This window comes from Jaculus jaculus, chromosome 3, assembly GCF_020740685.1.
Source record: "Jaculus jaculus isolate mJacJac1 chromosome 3, mJacJac1.mat.Y.cur, whole genome shotgun sequence".
NCBI classification, from domain to species: Eukaryota; Metazoa; Chordata; class Mammalia; order Rodentia; family Dipodidae; genus Jaculus; species Jaculus jaculus.
The window spans coordinates 50,853,074-50,866,497 of NC_059104.1; the positions used below are offsets into that span (position 1 = coordinate 50,853,074).

At 42.2% G+C, this 13,424-nt stretch overlaps 1 protein-coding gene and 1 pseudogene across 4 annotated transcripts in view; both read right to left on the minus strand.

Annotated features, from left to right (window-relative positions):
* The window catches only part of LOC101608356, a 28,476-nt pseudogene extending 16,642 nt beyond the window's left edge, over window positions 1–11,834 (minus strand).
* Tdrd3 (tudor domain containing 3) overlaps window positions 1–12,844 on the minus strand; it is a 206,771-nt gene extending 193,927 nt beyond the window's left edge. The window contains exon 1 of one of the 4 annotated variants that reach the window (XM_045145435.1): window positions 12,805–12,844. Coding sequence is in view for 1 of the 4 variants with exons in the window: in XM_045145433.1 (XP_045001368.1) it covers window positions 12,443–12,483 (41 nt within the window). In the remaining 3 variants the exon portion in view is untranslated. Of the gene's footprint in view, window positions 1–11,485; window positions 11,969–12,442; window positions 12,581–12,804 lie in introns of those variants that run through there. The other 3 variants (XM_045145433.1, XM_045145436.1, XM_045145434.1) reach the window with 3 other exon arrangements.
* Between the last annotated feature and the right edge of the window lie 580 nt (window positions 12,845–13,424).

Genomic DNA, 13,424 nt, shown 5'->3' on the forward strand with positions numbered 1-13,424 from the left:
AGCTCTTAGCCCCCACCACACTGCTTCTTAAGAAGTATAAGTGAACCTAACTAAAGATCACTGTTTCCTTTTTCTGAGTTCTGTGACAGAATTCTAAATAACTATAAGTAACTCATTCTAAGATAAATTTATTCAAATAATTTGTTAATCTTACTTTCAAACAAAAGCTGATTTAAGTTTTGGAGCCTATTTCTACATGACACTTTTACAGTCCTGACTTCTGGTTAGCCTATTAGTTCAACTGCATTGAGTATTTAGGCAAAAAATGCAAAATAAAATAAAAAGAGAGAGAGAGAGAGAGAGGAGCAAGCAAGGAGGGTGCTGTCAGAGGATACCAGAGAATACGTGGTAGCAATGAGCTATTCAGTCAAGCTCAAGCTTACTTTTCCCTGAAAGACTATGTCTCAAGTACAACAATCTATAGGTATACATGTATTTCCACTTAAAGTATTAAAGCAGTACCAGTAATTATAAACAATTCAATTTATCCATTAAAGTTAACATAAGGATGACCAACAATCCAATTCAATTTTGTTTTCCATGAAAACATGCTGAAGCAGAACTAATAACTAATGCTAATGTACGGACCTACAAACCAGCAAGACCAGGAATGCATCTAGCCAATGCAATGGCACAGATAAGGGTCAGAATAGCAAATTGATCTAATATTAATTCATGATTAAAAGCATCAAGAAGTTAGGAAACACAAAAAGGCATTACATCATAACAAAGTTATTTGATGAGTTTTGAAGTAGGGTCTCATGTAACCAAGGCTACATCCAGCTACTTGTAGGTAGCCAAGGCTGGCCTTGAACTCCAGATCCTCCTGCTTTCGCCTCCCAAATGCTAGGGCTATGTGCACATCCCACAATGCCCAGCTTTTAAAAGCAAACATACCCATTTATGAGCAAATATAATAGCTACTATTTACTATTATGAAATGTAAACAATGTACTATGAAGGACTTTATTAAGCTGAACAGTCCTTCATAAACATAAGATTGTCACAAACATTTTTTAAAGGTTATTAAATTAAATCAAAAGTAGAAAAGACAGGGCTGGAGAGATGACTAAGTGGTTAAGCGTTTGCCTGTGAAGCCTAAGGATCCCGGTTCGAGGCTCAATTCCCCAGGACCCACGTTAGCCAGATGCACAAGGGGGTACACGCATCTGGAATTCGCTTGCAGTGGCTGGAGGCCCTGGGGCTCCCATTCTCTCTCTCTGCCTTTTTCTCTCTCTGTGTCTGTTGCTCTCAAATAAATAAACAAAATAAACAACAAAAAAAAATTTTTTAAAGTAGAAAAGACAAAAAGTAGGGTTTCATTTATTCATATCAGTTGACTGAAATTTACTATAAAAAGATTACAATCAATTCAAAATTCAAGTTGTGACCAGGTAGAGTAGCACTCCTTCACGTGGGGCCCACAGATCAACGTCAATCCATACACTTTGTTACTGCTGCAAGATGGAAAAAGTACAGGAACTGGGGCAGACATACAGAAACTTGGAGCAATCCGACATGGCCTCAAGGCTGTATAATTTACAAGACATTGGTCTGTGACAAACTGGAATTTTTTTAATTCACAGAATCATTGAGCTAGTTCGTAGAATCTCAGATGCACAGACTGAAATTCTTAGAAGTCAAAGACTTTTCATCAAGACTGACTCTGATTCTCTGTTCTTTCCTTTCTTTCCTTTGCTGCTATATAAACTGAGAGGTGACAGCTAACCATCTTTGACCATGAAGACAAAGAATATTCTAGAGTAGTGCCTCTCACACTCGAATGTACACAAGAATCACTGAGGAAATCTCATTACACTGCAGATGATGACTAAGTAGGTCTCACGAGACAGAACTGAAGCTACAGCTCTGACAAGCTACCAGCTGAGCCCAATGCTGTTCACGCATGGAAGCAACAAGGGCAGAGAGGCAAAAAATACAAGGCAGGACTGTCACGATACTCAGGGCTATTCCGACAGAGGGAAAAATGGCTAAAAATGTTATTCAGGCCACTATTCTATGGGGTCTCTCCTGAGACAGCAACCTAAGAAATACATGGACCTTTTTTATAATATTAGAAAGATATATCTCAGGGCAGCTTTATATTTAATCTGTTTCTTTATTTTCACTAAATTATCACACAAGTACTACTAAAACTCAAGGCTCTGTTGCACTTTGAAGATAATTGGACTTCAGTATGTCTATCATGATGTGGTCATGATTATTTAAATATGAAATGCGATCTCAGTACCCCATAGGCATTAAAGTTTATACGACATTTTATTCTTTCTCACAGGTCAAATAATAATGGGGAAATCTTACTTGCTATGCTTTGAATATAGTTTTCCCCTTTAAAATTCACAATGGAGTTTAATCTCCACTGTAAAGTATTAAAGAAGGTGGAAATTTAATATGACAGATATTTAGGAATGGACCTTTGGAAGACAAAATCATTACAGTGGAGACCTCCACAAATGAATACTAGCAACTTTATAAGAAGAGGGTAAAAAAGACAAGGACGCGTAAATACATACACTCCCTGACTGTTGCCATGTGAGGCCCTATACCACTTCAGGACTCTGCCACCAGCAAGAAGGACATCACCAGAGGCAGATTCTCAACCTTGCACATTTAGAACCATGTGCCAAAATAAATATCTTTAAAATTTACCCAGTCTGTGGTATTGTGTTATAAGCAAAATAAATGGAGTAATGTATCATTATTCAATTTAGAATAAATGGTACTGAGGGAATCCAGCAAGTAGCCTGGACAAAAGATGGTGACAAACCCCCTAGAAACCGCAAGCCTGCATACCAACTTGGGCTTTCAGCACAGACAGAAAGGGTTGCCTGTACTTGTCATTCTGAGTTCAGGGAACTGAGCAGGGATACAAAGAAGCTTATTACACGTTCTTTGTGTCCTAACCAACAACATGATGTCCTTTTCCTTGCCCATAATTAAAAGTTAACAAAAGGGCAACTTATGCTTAGCAGAGTCTCCAGGTAAAACCCCTACGGATTGGACCCTATGTGAGCTTACTAGGCTGCACAATGCCTGGAAGCCTGCTTCCATACCTCATCAAAGACCCTCAATGAGTTGCAACTGCTTCATCCAAATGCCTTTCTACTCTGGAATACACAGTTATGAACAATCCTAAATTACTATATATATATTCTTTGTAGTATATCTTATAAAATACCAAATGTATAGAATAATAATTAGGACTAGGATAAACTATACTAAATTAAGCTATACTTTATTTTTATTTTATTCATTTTTTTAATTTTTGGTTTATTGAGGTAGGGTCTTGCTCCAGCCCAGGCTAACCTGGAATTCACCACTTTCTATTAACATTTCAAAGATTACAGTTGGCCATCTCAAGCAAAGAACTTCTAGTAATGTTTCAAATTTTACTTCTAATTAAATACAAATACTTATACATGTGATCATCATTCACATTAACAGTTAAATCTCATAACAGCTGAATTATAACAACAAAAGTAGAAATTATCAATAATAGAGAAAGCTTTCTAGCAACTTATTTTTTGTATTTTCTTTTAATTTTTCTATTAATTTGCAAGCAGAGAGAGAAGAGAGACAGAGTAGAAAAAAAATGGGCACACCAGGGCCTCCAGATGCTGCAAATGAACTCTAGATGCATGTGCTCCTATGCATCTGGCTTATATGGGTACTGGCAAATCAAACTTGGGTCATTAGGCTTTAGAGGCAAGCACCTTAACCGCTAAGCCATCTCTCCAGCCCTAGTTTCAGTATTTTCTGTTGAGATCAGTTATCATAAAACATTGTTTTTAATTTTAAAATGGTCATTTAAAAAGTAAAATTCTCTACAAAAAAAAGTAAAATTTGATGCACTTGGAGAACACAAAATCAATTTGATAAAGTATACCAACTAATAAAGATGACATTAACATATATTCCACAAGTATTTAGTGGCCTAGGGTGTGTCTGTCTCAACCCTTCTGAGTATTACAAATAACTATAAATGGAGTTGACAAGATGGCTCAGTGGTTAATGTACTTGCCTGCAAAGCCTAAGTTCGATTCCCCAGTACCCATATAAAGCCAGATGCACAAATGAAGAAAAATGAAGAAAGGGCTGGAGAAATGGCTTAGTGGTTAAGGTGTCTGCCTGCAAAGCCAAAGGATCCCGGTTTGATTCTCTAGGACCCACGTAAGCCAGATGCACAAGGGGGTACACACATCTGGAGCTCATTTGCAGTGGTTGGAAGCCCTGGCACGCCCATTCTCCCCCCCCCCTCTCTCTCTCTCTCTCTCTCTCCCCCTCCCTCTTTGTCTGTATCAAATAAATAAATAAATAAAATATATCTAAAAAATGAAGAGACAGATGAAATTAATCTTAGTACAATATACTGAAATTACTATTTCAATATATAACCAATATATAAAATTGAAAACTGTATTTTTACACTCAATTTTCCAAATACAGTAACAATTTTCATTTCTACTATATCTGAACTTGGACTACACACTTTTTAAGTATTCAGCAGCTAAATATGGCTATTATGTTTTGGAAGTGGGTGTCTCCACACGTTTATGTGTTGAAGGCTTGAGACCCACTGTGGCAGTGTTCAGAGGTGGGTCTTTGAGGAAATAACTACATGAAGAGGGCTCTGATTCTTCAGTGGATTCATTTACTGATGGGTTCATAATTGTACAGACTGTGAGAACGTGGTATAGAAACCTGGGCAGTGGGGCCTAGTGAGAGGAAGTTAAGTTACTAGAGTTGTGCCTTACAGGAGTGTATCTTTTCCCTAGCAATCTTATGCACTGGGTGCTCTCTTCCCCTCCTTCCCTCACCCTTTTCCTCTCCATCTCCTCCCTTTCTACCTACCATTCCCCATCCACAGCCAAGTGACCATGGATTGAAATCTCAGAAAGCATGAGTCAAAATGTCTGTTTTCCTTTAAGTTTGTGACACAATGGAAAGCTGCCTGACTCAGTGCTTAATGCCACCACTCTGGACAGCACAGCCTTAGAAGATTTAATCCATGCATGGTCTCAATAACCAGCTATAATCAAATGTCTCCAAGTTGATATCTCTAGTCTAACTGCCTAGCTGGCATCTCGTTTTAAATGACCCCAAGGCACCTCAAAACTCAAATTAATATCTAATTTTGATTCACAATCCATCCCCACAAAGTATGACCATCTTCTAATGCCTATAAAACTGAATTGTAATATTGATACATGTATGCAAGCCTGAAAACTAGAAATCAATTCCTTGATACTTCCCTTGTCACTAATATACCCAATCCATGAAAAGTTGATCCACCTATTTCATAAGTATCTTTCTAATCAATCTATTGCTCTACCTCCTATTTCCATTGACTCCTGCCCAGCTTCAATTTCTGCAGTGCAAGGATATTATAAAACCTGTATCACCCCTACCTTAATCCTCTCAATCCCTCATTAAAACTTCTTTCAATCAATTTCCATTAACTACAGAGTAAAAACAAAACTTAACATGGCCTACAAGTCCAAGCTACAGGACCTAGTTACAAATCTCACCCAGCCTTACTTTACTGCCCAATCCTCTTGGATGCTCTTACAGCCACCCTGGTTCTTCAAGTGTCTGACATCACCATGCTCCATAGTACCATGTGGGCTGCAGAGGCTGCTCTCCCTCACTCAGTCCAGTAAATTCCCAGTCATCTTCCACATCTCAAGGAAGCATTTTTGCCACCATTAGAGCTCAAATTCCCCTTTCTAACAAAAGTGCCTGGCCACAACACAATGTTCAATAACCATTTGCTAGAGAAGTATACTGATGAATCTGCCTGTATTTCTCAGGCAAAACCCAGACACAATGTTAAGAGAAGATATACAACAGGCCTTGCTTATAAATATACTAGACTTCCTAAGTCTGGATTAATGGCTTTCAGATGTGTTTCAACACCACCCTGTAGGTAAAATGCCAATACATAAAATGTTTAAATCCTGCCTGCTACACATCATTATATTCCAAAAACAAACATAATGCCTTGTATACAGGAGCCTTAAATATTGACTACATACATTTCAGTACACATGTTTTTGTATAGTTACATTTCTCTGTGCTGACTTATAATATAAACGCAACCAGCCAGTAACAGCAGTGCACTGAAGGTGGCTATTTCCTCTACAAATGAGAAGAACATGTACACACCCAGACACAGGCCCACCCACCCAGGAGACATGTAGAGGGTCACATTACACATAAAGCTCTCGGCCCAGGCCTGAAGCCTGACACTGCTTTTTTCCTTCTCCCCATCAATAGGGTGCTACTCTTCTGCTACCTGTACCTTTAACATTTGATGCCCTTTTAACTCTTGACATTGATAAAAGATATTCCTAATCCCCTTCTGTCATTGTCTTTTTTGTTCTATGGTTCCACCAGTAGTTCACAAGTTTTTACATGAAAACTTCTTTGTTGTTGGGCATCTACTTTATCCCAAAATTACTTGGAAGGCACATGCTCTCCAGCTACTTACAGAGCCTACCTTCAAAAAGGAGGAACTTTTAGACTGATAGGATGAATTGTAACGTAAATCAAAATGCCAAATATTCTTCGGTTATAAAGTGAAAACATAAGCTAAAATAAGTTGATGTAGTCCTATTTTTATGATTCTTGAAATGTTACTATGCAATTTTTAGTTGATTTTGCAAATGCGCCTGTGTGAAAAAAGAAAATTATTGTCAACCTGCTGAGGTAGCAAGTTTCTTTTTATACCTTCTTTATGCCTGAGGCAGTCAAGTCTACAGGCAGTTGAAACTAGATTTATAGGCTAGTCACCAAAAAATCACTGCAAACAGCACCTTAAAACCTGAACAGTTTAACAAAATACCCAGTCATTTTCAGCAGTTTATACTATCAACAGAAGCAGCAAGGCAATACATAACATGTTTCACGACAAAGTCAGCAAAGGAACACTACCTTTGAGCATTTTAATTTGACAAACAACATAAACTAGAGATAGCTCCAAACAGTCACTAAAGAAATAGAAAATAATTCAAAATAAAAAGATATCCCAATACATGTCCCTGAAAACCAAATAAAAGTAATTGCTTTCTTCTACTGTTCTTTGGCATCTAGAAGATGTTATAATGGTCCTGATCCATGCAAAAATAGCGCACTAAGAGTATAGTGCTAGTAAAAGGAATTTCTTAATTCTAGGTAGCAAAAAGAGCATGTACTTAATACCTTACAAAGAACTACTAGTAACAGAGTGTCGTGCCACATGGCCATAATACCAGCACTGGGGAGGCAGAAGCAGTTCGAGTTCAAGGTCAGCCTGGGCTACAAAAAGAGGCTATGGAAAAAAATAAAAGTAAAAAGGAGGGGAAGAGGTAGGAGGAAGAACTACCAATATTCCTCACAAGTGTACCTATGCCAAATAGTTGTTCTTGTACAGTATTGAGAAAAAACTTTCTTACCATTTTCATAAGTTCCTATTACATAACTATCACCATTGGTATCTGATAAGGTACAGTAATATTGATGAAGCTGTATCAGTGCAGCTCAAATGGTGGTTTAAGCTGAAAACTGAGCTCATTCATTCACCAGCATTTTCCTGCAGCATCCTATCTCTCAGAAAACCGAACAAGTGGACAAGAAAGATGCAGGAGGTGGACAGCAGAATGGCAATCTGACAATTCTTAATGTGATCATCACTAGGGCTACGAAGATGCTTCTGAGTGACAGGACATGAAAGGAAGAGCTCCATCTATGGAAGATCAAAAGTTAGGAATTTAAAACCCCAGCAAAATGCTCAAAAGTTATTGCACTTTTCTTTTGAAGAGTAGCTGCTGCAAGGCAACATGTGGAAAGATAGAATAGGAATCCTTTGTGATTTGCACTGCTGCTTATGTTTCTATCTCCTGACTTACCCCAGTGGTGGGCTCCACAGTCTACTACAGTACATAAGCTGCAGTTTCTTAGCGGTTCAAAGGTAAAACAGAAGAAGGACAGAAGCTGCCAGCAGCACCAGGAACCAGAAGCAAAGGAGAAACTCAAGGAAGTGGCATACCCTTGGCCTCTTGCTCTATCCCCTCTATCCTGCACTCCTCAAAAAACAGATACCTAGAGTACTCTGTGGTTTGATATTTTGGGGTTCTGAAACATACTTTGAAATGATAAATAATTTTGTAGCCCAAACTTGCAGTAATCCTCCAGCCTCAGCAGTGCTGGGATTACAGGTGTGAGGTGCCATGTGCAGCATGAAAACACAATTTCTAAATCCACCTCATAGTCTTAAACTCAAAACTCCTGAAAGAAACAAAACACACAATATAATGACATTCTTCACAAATGAAGCCAATGCAGCAATTTGGGTTGTCTAATGTAAAACAAAAATTTATTTATTTATTTATTTTTAAATTTAATTTATTAGTTTTCATTTCAGTGAATACAGGCAGTTTGGTACCATTATTTAGGCTCATCTGTGATCTACCCCCTCCCATTAGACTATTCATATATAACCAACCCTCAGAATAAGCTTCTGCCCCCCTCCCAAAAAAAAGAGTAAATGTATATACTACAAAATGCTTTAATAACAATGTTCTGTTCTAAAATGTGGGTTTGGTTTGGTTTTTGCCTTGCTTACATTTGTTGATTTAGATTGGTTACTTTTGTGTTTTGTTTTGTTTTGTTGTGTTATGTTGTGTTTTGTTGTGTTGTGTTTTGTTTTGTTTGAGCCACAGAATCTCACTATGAAGCCCAGGCTGGGACTACAGGCATATACCACTAAGCTTTATCAACCATTTAAACAAGAAGTGGCTGCAACAACTCAGTGGAAGTAAGTACTGGGCTGTTTTTGGTGTTGCTACTTATAGCTGGGCAAATCATTGCTACTCTCAATGCTTCAACGTCCTCATCTGCACAAGGATAGATAAGCAAAACTAACTGAATGATCTCAAAAACAAATACAGCCTTTAATCCCAGCACTCATAAGTAGGAATTCAAGGCCACCCTGAGATGACAGAGTGAATTCCAGGTCAGCATGGCTAGAGTGAGCCCCTACTTCAAGAAATAAAAAATAAAAATAAAAAAATATAATGGTGACACATTTCCAATTTAAAGAAAAATAAATTTAAAAGATTACTATCTGTTGCAGTCAGCTTTGCTTAGCTGGCAGAAAACACCCAACCAAGAGCAGCTTGTGGGAAGAAAGGGTTTATTTTGGCTTACAGACTCGAGGAAAAGCTCTATGATGGCAGGGGAAAACAATGGCATGAGCAGAGGGTGGACATCAGGTAGACAATAGCAGCAGGAAAGCATGCCAAACACCAGTAAGAGGAAGCTGACTCTAATACCCATAATGCCACCCCCAAGAATATATCACTACTAGGAGGCTTCAATTCCCAAATTGCTACCAGCTGGGGACCTAGCATTCAGAACACAAAAGTTTATAGAGGACACCTGAATCAAACCACCACAATATCCCTGAGAACTACTGACAGAAACCTAAATTCTCTCTAAAGACAAATGAAGAAAACAAGATTATTATTATTCTCTACACAAATCTCTTCTATGAATTTAGTCTATGCATACAAAAAATAAGAATTCTAAATTATTGCATTATTCAAATATAACTACTTTACTGTAGAAGTCCTTGTAACAAACATTACATTCCACAAAACCTTATACTTTGTGTGTTACAGGTCATTAGGATGGAGAAGCAGGAATTACACTACTGTTGAAGTTATATTTTTTAAACACTGGGTAAAAAAAATAAATCTACTGGGGCTGGGGAGATGGCTTAGCAGGTTAAGGTACTTGCCTGCAAAGCCAAAGGACCCAGGTTCAATTCCCCAGAACCCATGTAAGCCAGATGCACAAGGGGGTGCATGCATCTGGAGTTCATCTGCAGCTACTGAAGGCCCTAGTGCGCCCACTACCTCTCTCTCCCTCCCTCTGAAAGAAATAAATAAATAAAACGGAAAAATATGTTTTAGTTCTACTGAACATTTAAAATTTAAAATAAAAATATGTACTCACAAAACCACATAAATTTCCATAAATCTTTTGCATCTCCCTAAAGATCACATCATCAGAAACAAGAGAACTCAAAACTAATTATTCCCCTGATCTACTACTTTATATGAAGTGATAAAACAGATTTAATAGTATAGATGTTATATCATTTAAGTCCTAAAGTCAATCTAGTACACAGAAGACTTGGAGTAAGAAAAATAAATTTAAAGGTTTTTTAGTGAAAATAAGAAAAAACCTTTGGGGCAAGAGGAAACTCCAGACGTCAGAATTGGAAGAGTTGGTAAAAAGTTTCTCTCCAGTCTACACATTTTACTCTTCTTTACTTTAACCTCTGGAGTTCTGTCTTAACACAGTCCATCTCTAGTTAAAGGCCTAATACACGCCCCCTGAAAGCCTCGAAGAGCACAAACTTGGGGGAAGCTTTGTCAAGAGTTATAGAAAACTCCTTGTTTTTTTGTTTTTTATTTAATTTATTAGTTTTCTTTTCAGTGAAGAAAACTCCTTGTTAACCACAGGGATTACAAAAAACTATTCATCTCTGCCTTTATAGATATGAACTGTTTAGGAGTCACTGCCACAGAGAAGGAGACGACTGGTGGAAAACAGAAACATGGAAACACTTAAGTTGCAATATAAAGTGGCAAATGATACATTAACTGCTGGAGTTTTATAATAATCTAACAAAGCAGGGGGACAGGGCATTCCAAGGTCAACTCTACCAGACTTTACTGCTTCATAGTATACTCCTTAGCATTAAAAATATTACAGAAAAAAAGGAAGACCTGGATTCCTGCACTTAAGGAGCTTAAGAGTCCAAAGACGACAAATTTTAAATAGTTCGGTGATCCAAACAAGAAAACTAACATTTTTAGAGGAAGTAGGAATATGTTGGAAAGCATGAAAGACCGTATTTATAAATCAACTATTGCCAGTTTGTAGGAGTTGGGCTCAATGTAACGAGGACTGGGGATAAACTCAGAGAAGTCACCCAAGGCCAGGGTGGCGTAAGCCCTTAGCTCAAACACTAGACAGGCCGAGTTAGGAGGACCGTAAGTTCAAGACCAGCCTGGACTACATAGTGAGAATAAAATGAAGAGTGTTCCAAGATCATTCAGGACAGCTTTAGGAAGTAAAGAAATTGAAGAGAGATTTCAGCTAAAAGAACAAAAAAAAAGAGCAAGATGAATTTTTAACTACTATTTGCTGTACAGATGATGTGGGGGGGGGGGGGAATCTGCAGGAAACATGCATTAAGGAAGTACCAGGACTGTGGTCCCACCACTTCTTAGCCACGTCACTAGGGAAAGTTACCTAACAGTTACTTGCCTCAATTCCTTGCACCTATGAAATGGAGCGAATAAGCACTAGTCTATAAGAAAATCCAAGAGCACTGGTGGGGTTAAAACACACTCTACTGATGAAAAAATTTAGGATTAAAGTCAGATTTACATCTTGCAAACACTGGTAGTACCTTTCTTCTCGGACTTCATCTTGAATGAACACATTCCTACTTCCAAGAAGAGAGCCGTGGGTCAAGGTCAGTTCTGCAAAACCATAAGCAGTTTCCTGCTTCCAGAAAGCCTGCTTCCTTGGGACATTAACTCTCCTTCAATTCCACAGCACTTCACCTGTTCTTTACAGGTTCCCAACACTACCTGGCTGTGGTCTCGGTACCTCCCAGTGCCTTCTCACTACAGAAAGCTGGGGCAAATATTTCCTCCTCGCTCCTACCCACCAGACCAGGCAGTGCCCGTGCGAGGCTGTGAATTCAACTGGATGTTTACAACTTGAAATGGCCGCAGTTCGCCAAACGGCTTCATCTCCTGTCACTCGTCATTTGCTTTGAGCCCAAACATTCGGACATGAAAACGTCTTTACACAGCACAAGGCCATCTTTGCAAGAAAAGTTGCAGCGAGCACCCCTTTCCCCTCTTCCGCCGCCCCCACGAGTGGACAAGGCGGTCACTCTGGGCTTGGCAAGTAGCGTGTGAAGGAAGGACAGCGGCAGCCTAGAAACCGGGACCCCGATCGAGGCGGCCCCGGGGCGGCGGCGCGGGCTGGGCTGGGCTGGGCTGGGATCCCGGACGCCCGGCAACTTCCTGCGGAGCCGCGGGCTCGGGCCGCGCCGCGCCGCGCCGGCCTCACGGCGCTGCAGGTCCCCGGGAGGGCTGCGCGGCTCCGGCCTGGGCCTCGCTCTCGCCGCCGGAGCCCAGGCCGCCGCCGCCGCCGCCCCGCGGCGAGACGAGCGGGAGTCGCGGGGTTCCGCGTGGCGCCGGGGGCGGAGCCGGCCCCGAGGGCCCCGGAGAGGCCGGGAGGGGGAGGGGGCGGGCGGGCGGCGGCGACCGAGTACCCCGCCACGCTGCCCGCAGCCCCTCGCCCCGAGCGTCCGGGAGCCGAGGCCCGGCGGCCGGCGGTACGGAGCACTTACCAACCCGCCTGGGACAACGCCGCGCCGGGCAGCTCGGCCATGGTAGCTGCTGGGGCCCCCGGGGGGCGGTGGAGGGACTGAGGTGGGGTGGGGGGGCAGGTCGTTTACTTGAGACCCCCCCCTAAAAAAAAGAAAAAGAAAGAAAGAAAGAAAAAACTCCTGCGGTCGGCTCCAGCACTGGGCATGCTCAGTGCGGCCGGCGCGTCCGCGTGCGGTTCCGCTCGCCGCGTTTTGCGAGCGGCCGCGGGGCCGACCGGGTGTGGGCCGGGAGTGGGCGAGGGCGAGCGCGGGGCGTCGCCCGCCCGCGGAAGGCGTCGTCCTTCCGTGCCGCCGTGTCGGGGTCACTTTGGGAAGATGCACACCTGCAAGCCGAGGGGACGGGTGGTGCGGGCGCAGCGGGACGGCGCTACCGAGGCCCGTGTGTGACGGTCCACCGCGGCCCGCGCCGCACCGGGCTCAAGCGGCCGGCCCACGCTTGCGCCGCTCCCGTCGCCTTCCAGAGAAGCGCAGCAGCGCCGGCTTCTCCGGAGTCCGCCCGGGCACATGGGCTCTGACCTAGGGAGCGGGCGACCCTGCAGAACCTGCACTTGGGGAAATCGGGCCGCGGTGCTGGGGCAGGTTTATCAGGCCGCGCCCCCCTGCTCCCTCCAGGGCGGGTCCCTGGTCCCAGCGCGGACCTGCAACCCAGGCACTAAGGCCGCGCTGCCAGCGCCCTCTGGCCGGCGCCCTTCGCCAGCGCTCCGTAGGGCTGAAGCCCTCCGCGGATTCCCCCAGTGCGCAGGCGTGAGGACGCTCCAGCATGATTGGGCAGTCCGGATTCGCGCGGGCCAATCGGAAAACAGCATCCGGATGGGTAACGCTGTCCCAGAGATGTTGGCTGAAAAGTTTTGCACCAGCTTCTGGGTTGGTCTTCTCGCCGGCTCACCGCCTGAAGAAATATGCCAGAGTGGCTCAGCCTTCCAGCTGCCAATTCCAAGGGCAG